This window comes from Zea mays, chromosome 4 (assembly GCF_902167145.1).
Source record: "Zea mays cultivar B73 chromosome 4, Zm-B73-REFERENCE-NAM-5.0, whole genome shotgun sequence".
Classification (NCBI taxonomy): Eukaryota; Viridiplantae; Streptophyta; class Magnoliopsida; order Poales; family Poaceae; genus Zea; species Zea mays.
Window position 1 is genome coordinate 10852906 of NC_050099.1, and position 7070 is coordinate 10859975.

Consider the following 7070-nt stretch of genomic DNA (forward strand, 5'->3'; position numbering starts at 1 on the left):
ATATATAGAATTTGTGTATATTGTTAGAACTATCATGTGAGATGAACAAATGATCAAACAACCAAAATAAACTTTGTAGATCTTGAAAAGTTATAGAAGTTTGTAGTTGACAACTTTTTCATTTGAAGTCATATTGTCAACGAAAACTATGCCTGAATCTAAAAAATTTAAAATTTGAATTTTGAAAACAACCTCGAAAGAAAAAACCACCAACATGAAAGTTGTATGTATTGAAGAGTTATGAAACTTTGTAGTTGACAATGTTTTGGTTTGAAATCATCTTGCCATACAAAACTATGTTTGAATTTTGAATTTTAAATTTTTTAAACTACCTCGGATGGAAAAACCACCAAAATAAAAGTTGTAGGTCTTGAAATGTTATGAAACTTTGTAATTGTCAACTTTTTTATTTGAAATCATCTTATCATTAAAAAATTCGTGTGAAGTTTTCAAATTTAAAATTCAAATTTGTAAACGGTCTCGGATGTAGAAACTATTAAAATAGAATTTGTAGATATCAAAAAATTATGCAACTTTATAGTTGGTCACATTTTTAAATAAAATGGTACTGATAAAATGATATAGTATAGTATGTTGTGTGTGACTAAAGAAATCAAAGACTTTTCTAAACCTGAAATAAAATGGTACTGGTTAAGGTGGTAGTCTGATTGGTGAATACCCATGGAAACCCATACCTATACAAATCCATCTATACTCATGGGTATCCACCATTTTGACCCGCAATATAAAATAAACCCACCCGACCCAACCCGTTAATAATTAAAACCATCACAACCCACCAAAACAAAATCATTTCTTAAACCCACCTAAAATACCCATTTACACCCACCCCATTTGCAGGCCTAGGGGGCGGCACAGGATGGAGGCAGCGTCCAGTGAAAACAAGAAGGCGTTGATTTGTACGAGCGGCAGGTGAATACAAGAAACGGATACGCCGGAAAAGAAAAGAAGAGAAAAGAAAAATGAATCATTAGTTTTATTTATACGAGCGGCAGGTGAATAATTTCATAAGTTTAGGAGGCTGTCGTGAATTTTGTAGTAGCCAAAAGCTACTTTTGACTTTTGTTTTGGATACGGGAGCCAACCACTCTGATTGTTTTTTTTTTGTTTTCAAAAGCCAAATTATCTTGGGCCTCTCATAGAAGTAGAACCATTGCCTCTCCATAAAAAAAGTGAATTTGCTAATTAAAACCAATAATATAATCTAATATGGATCGAAGCGAGAAGCTTGACAGGAGGTTGCACCGGTATATAGATGGGCTGCCTATACGAGCATCTTTTCCAGTGGCGGACCCAGCTGCTATGTTTAGGGTGTGCCAAAAAAATAAAAAAAACAAACAAAAAATAAGGATCAACAAGATTTAAACCTTGACCACCTAGTTTCAAATATAGCACTTACACCACTATACTAACTACACTTATGTGATCTTAGGGTGTGCCGTGGACCATATGGACCACCCGCTGGGTCCGCCTCTGATCTTTTCGTAATGTTTTTTTTCTTCTTCTTCCATTCATCATAAGGTAAACTCTATATGAGAGACTCTTTGATTTTGATATCAGAGCAAATTAAAGCACAGTTGGTTGCATATAATGATTATTGTACAAATTGACAAGATCACCGGCTCACCGATGGAGAAAAAAAACATATACTATTTCAGAGAAAATAAATCCGGACAAATTGAACTTTCATCGGCGCAAACAATCACTGGGCATGCATGTTCCATCCATCCATCCATGGTCCTCGGTCCAACACTGAATCTATCTATCTCGCGGTTTCGCCGCCAGAGAAGCACCCACAACTGTGATGATACATGCATACAACAAACGGAGAGGCATCACCAGCAGAGAAGGAATCAAGTGAAATCAAAAGCAGGCAACAACGACTAGATTTAATTTGATTTATTTGATCGATTGTTTGGGCTCCGGATGCTCACCAGCTGGCGAAGAAGCCCGATTCCTTAGGAGCAGCGGAGCTGCCCTGGCCGCCGGCGCCAGATTTCGCAGCAGGGACGGAGGAGTAGTAGCCTGCTCTTGCCAAACAAGCCAAGGTCGTTACAATTACAGTAGACGAGGAACGTGATCGGAGGGATTGTTAGGAGAATTGAAGAGACTCTTGGATCAGATCTGTAGGTAGTGCGCGCACCAGGAACATCGGCGTTGACCTGGCCGCCGTCAACGGGCTTAGACTCGGGCGGCGGCGCGGCGGGAGGGCCGGAGTAGTAGGCGCCTGCAGAAGCACCAAGAGAACGGGCAGCGAATTAGCATGCAAGTTAAACGCATCTCTGTGTGCTTGCTTAATTTGACAGTCTGCATATAGGAGTACGATGGGTGAGGAGAGCGCGTACCGGGAGCTGGACTGCTGTCAGACATTGGGGGATCGGATCGGAGCTTCGAGGAGGAGGAGGAAGAGACGAGAGAGCTGGAGGCCGGGTAGGTAGGTCCTCCTCCTCCAGTCCAGGTCTCCCTTGCTGGACAGGACAGGATCGATGGGGAGCTCAGCTGGCTGTAGGCAAGTTATATACAGCTTTGGCCGAGCTGGAAATACAAGGGAGGGTGGGACTGACTTGGGAGACTTGGCATCATGGGTCTGGTCGTCGTCTTGCAGGCTCAAACCTGCTGCTGCTGCTACCTACCACGCCGCACCCTGAGCCACTGGGTCCGGGTTCTCCAAGTCTGCTAGCACCATCGGGAGGCTAGTGCCAGCACTCTACTGAACCTGGTCTTCTATTGGTCATCAATCATCATCTCTATTCTAGTTCCCATGGAAGATGAAATACTGCTATCGCCCTTCGTATTTAATTTGCCCTTCTGCAACTGCGCAATTGCCATTTTCCTAGTGCTCCTACCGGATCTGGATTCTCGGCAACTGTGAGGGAGACTGACAGGTGGCCCCTCTGGTGTCGACGGTCCGCGAAGGCGCGGACGGTCCGTGATCTGTTGTAGGGGCGAGAGTCCTGCCTGATGAGCTGAACGATCCGTGTCTGGTGGCCGGACGGTCCGCGCGTGCGCAGGAGCGGCGAAGTTCGTCGACCGCGCCTGAATCTCGCTCCCGGGAGGGACCTGTCGGGGAGGAGAGATCCTAGGCTTTGTATTGGGATCGACAGGTCACCCAAGACGTCTCTGGTCGATGTAGAACCGAAGAGAGGTAGAGAAAGACTAAACTAGAACTGCTCCTATTGCATAAGGTAAAAACGAGATGTATATTGATTTTTTGATCGATTGTTGGTGTTCCAATCGGCCATAGCCCTCTCTCTATATATATAGTTTATATATTAAGAGCCCTGGGCTTCCAATAATAGAGGAAGCCCAGGCTAGTCAATATGCTCATTTGGGTTGATCCAGACCTGGTCAACAGTTTCCAGTCACGGCGCCGTTACATTGTTTCCCCCGTCAGTCCCAGCCACGTATCCCTTGATTCCCGGTTTCTAAAACCGTCTTCGCGCAATCAGCCCAGAGAAACCCGCGTCGATAGGAAGGAAACCCCACTGACCGCGTCGTCCTTCCTTGCGTCTGAGGCGACTCGCCAGCGATTTCTGCCGCTCCAATCCAGCTGAGCCCCTTCAATCTCCGAGCATTGGAGCCCGATTCAAGAGCCAATGCTTTCCCAGAAGTTCCAGGTAATCCAACTTGAAATACATCGAGTTTTCCGTCGATTCTTGAAGCATTTTTCGTCGATTTAAGTGGATTTGATTGTAACCCTTATTCTTCACCTAAATGTGTGATTTGTATCCGATTTTACATCTCTCTAATCTGCTTATTGCGTCGCTCATTGCATCCATCTTTTGTTCAGGAGCCCCGATCTTAGAGCATTTGCATTTCTTCTAGATCCAGTGTATCACTCGTCATTCATAGACCTAGACGAAGGCAGTGGATCATGTATTTATTCATGAGTTTGCAGAGAGTACCTTTACACAACATTAGTAACACGTATATGCTTATTGTATTTGATATATATGCATATCGTCAATAATGTTTATGCACATTTGTGCAAATGCTTTGAATATTGGTCAAGATAATATGCATAATTGTATTGTTCTATTTACTTCAATCATTAGTTTACACACCTGTTGTATTATATATAAAATATACTTATTGGATTTGATATATATGCATATCGTCAATACTGTCTATGCTCATTTGTACATATGTTTATGAACATTGAACAAGGTAATAAGCATAATTGTATTGTTCTATTTAATTGAATCAGTAGTTTATACTACTGTTTATTATATATAAATACATACAGATAATGTTATTTATGCAAAAGTTATTTAAATATTCATGTTTGAATATGAGCTAAATGTGTATATTACTATGAACCAGTTATTAAAATATGTTGTATAGTTAGTTGATGCAAAAAAGACACTTATTTATCATGCTCCAGTTTCAATTATATGAAATATTAAATTAATCTTTATGTTTGTATATAACCATTGTTCATTAAATGCTGTCACATAAATGTAAAAGGTAGTTTAAGTTTTGTAATTCCATTTAGCATTATGTAGTATGCATTGTAGATAGTTATAGTAAAAATAGATTTTTTTGGCATATATTCATGCATAAATCACTGTATTTAAAAACAACTTTTTTTTTCAACAGATTTATTCAGTGTTTAATCATGAGATCTGTTGATCGCCCTCCAAGTAATCCAAAAAGATTAACCATTGAGTCCAGTCAGGAGGTTTTTTCCATTGACATTTCCAGACGTACAAGATCTAGCTGCTCAGCTCATCAAGATGATAATCCATATAATCAGAAGCAGAATGAGCCACAACCAACACCAGTTCATCGTTTTCGTAGAAAGGCTTTAGCTTGTCGTGTAAAAAGAAAACCTCCTTCTGCTCCATCCACACTGTCCGACGACGATTTCATGGATGCTCCATCGTTGAAGCGCCAATTCAGATCAACCTCACCTTCCCCTACAGAAAAAAACAGTGCAAAGAAGATAAAGGTCCCTTCTCCACAAGTTCCGAGTGTGAAAAGCAGTCCAAAGTTTGATATAGATGTCACGTCTAATATCATTAAAAAAAGTTCTTCTAAACAGAAGACTCCTAGAAAATCCCAGGTACTATGTATATATTTCTGTTTATTTATGTGTTAATTTTGGTGCCCAATCAATTTTGTATTTCCCCCCAAGTTACATTTATGTATATTATTATCTCAAAGTATGTTGTTTATTTTTTTAGTGTTGTAGAATAGTTATTCACAAGGCTCTAATAAATATCTCTTGTATATATATATAGTATCCTTAGTTATAACAATATATATGCTTTGTGTATTAATGCATATTCATTTATGCTTTCAGAAATTGAATATCCGCTGCATTCCTTATGATGTTATTGTCTCAACTTGGATAATGGGCGATCGGCAGCGCGATGCAGTCGCTAGGTTGGGATTTTCCAGTATATTTGATCTGCGAACTGATGCCTTAGAGAGCAGATCTCTCATTAGGTGGTTGATGGATAAATTGGATCCACATGACATGACCATACGCCCAGGGGCTGGCAAGGAACTAAAGATAACAAAAGAGACAGTTCGTCTTATTTTGGGTTTGCCATGTGCTGGAGGGGGCAAGGAGTTTACTGATTGGTATGGTGAAGTGGATGCTGTTGCAAAACTTAGACGTGATCTCAAAGTTGGTAAAGAAGAATTTGATGTTGTCAAGCTTCAGGACAAGATAGTGCTTGGCACTGATGATGAGTTATCAATCAGATGCTTTTTTCTGATTCTATTCAACCGACTTCTTTTTCCATCTGCTTCATGGGGCATTACAAACAATGAGGTACTAATGACTTCAAACATGGCCCGAATGGTTGATATTGACTGGTGTCAACTAGTTTACACAGATTTGTGTGATGCTGCCACACGTTGGCATAAAAGGAACAAAACAAACATTACAACAACAATATATGGATGTTCACTCATAATTCTAATAAGTAATTATTTTGTTCACTGTGCATATATATGATATGCAAATATTTGTTTTGTACTAATTTTATATTTTTTCATTCTTTTTTTTCCAGATTTACTATCTTGATCACTTACATCACCCTGCATCTCCTGATAACAAATATGGTACTCCCCGCATTAAGTTTTTTGATAATGAGACCATAAGAGATTTGGCTAGGGGTGACAGACGTCCACCCCGTAAAACTGGTGAACCATTCGGCTATGCAGAGGTTAGACATATACATTTTTTGTCCTGTTTTGCAGATGTTTCAATTTTAATTACTGCTAACAGTTGTAACTGGGCTTTTTACAGTTTCATAGCCGTTCATAAACTTGTTACGTCATTGCACCAGAACGGCCCGTTTCTGCCGTTTTCAACATATATGTGCCACGTATCAAGCATTTGATTGACAACAAGTTGAAATGTTTGACGCTCATGACAAAGAGGTGGATAAGTACTGTGATTCTCTCCAGCTGAGCCATCAGATGATTGTTTCGAAGCAGATTGAACTATCTGAAATATTTGGTGGAATGATCGATGAAGTCCTGAGAGCTGCAACGCAGCGCGATTCACAACAAGAAGGTTTTGTTATTTATGTTTATTTTTTATATTAATCAAGCTCACGAATTATTATGGGGAAAATTATATTTAGTTATATGATCTCAGATACTTTAGTTTATGCAGCATTGTATATATAACTTATGCATTAATTATACTCATACAGTCACCAACACATTGCATTTGATTTTATTTTGATAGATCTCATTTATTTATGCATTCTGATAGTATATTGATGTAGTTTGCGATGATGTGTATGTTTAACCTTTTTTATAACGATATATTTATATTTCTGGTTCATTTCAGTAACAACTACTTTATTATTATATTTTCCAAATGTAGGTATCCCCCCACTACCTCAATGCCTCCAACAAATGCTCCAGTATCCTCTCCACCTGTTCCAACCCCTGTTAATAAGCAACATGATCAGGAAATACATGTTCCTACTGATGATATCAAAGTATCAGAACAGGTAAGTTTTTTCATACAAACTTTATATATAAATCATGTATTAAATATAGCATACAAGTTATTGTTTACT

At 39.3% G+C, this 7070-nt stretch overlaps 1 protein-coding gene across 1 annotated transcript; it reads right to left on the bottom strand.

The window, feature by feature from the left end:
* Window positions 1-1569: 1569 nt before the first annotated feature.
* On the bottom strand, window positions 1570-2601 carry LOC100279161 (uncharacterized). Its single transcript, NM_001331224.1, has 4 exons — window positions 2367-2601; window positions 2165-2248; window positions 1956-2046; window positions 1570-1820 (listed from the first exon to the last, which is right to left on the bottom strand). The coding sequence occupies exons 1-4, from the start codon at window positions 2389-2391 to the stop codon at window positions 1784-1786; spliced, it is 237 nt and encodes a 78-aa protein (NP_001318153.1). The 5' UTR covers window positions 2392-2601; the 3' UTR covers window positions 1570-1783.
* Window positions 2602-7070: the final 4469 nt, after the last annotated feature.

Excerpts from the sequence above, each read along its gene's own strand:
- LOC100279161 (NM_001331224.1), bottom strand. The coding sequence starts at position 2,391 with ATGTCTGACAGCAGTCCAGCTCCCG. Across the intron at positions 2,249-2,366 it reads TGACAGCAGTCCAGCTCCCG|GCGCCTACTACTCCGGCCCT; the intron begins GTACGCGCTCTC and ends GTGCTTCTGCAG. Across the intron at positions 1,821-1,955 it reads TCGGGCTTCTTCGCCAGCTG|TTGTGGGTGCTTCTCTGGCG; the intron begins GTGAGCATCCGG and ends GTATCATCACAG.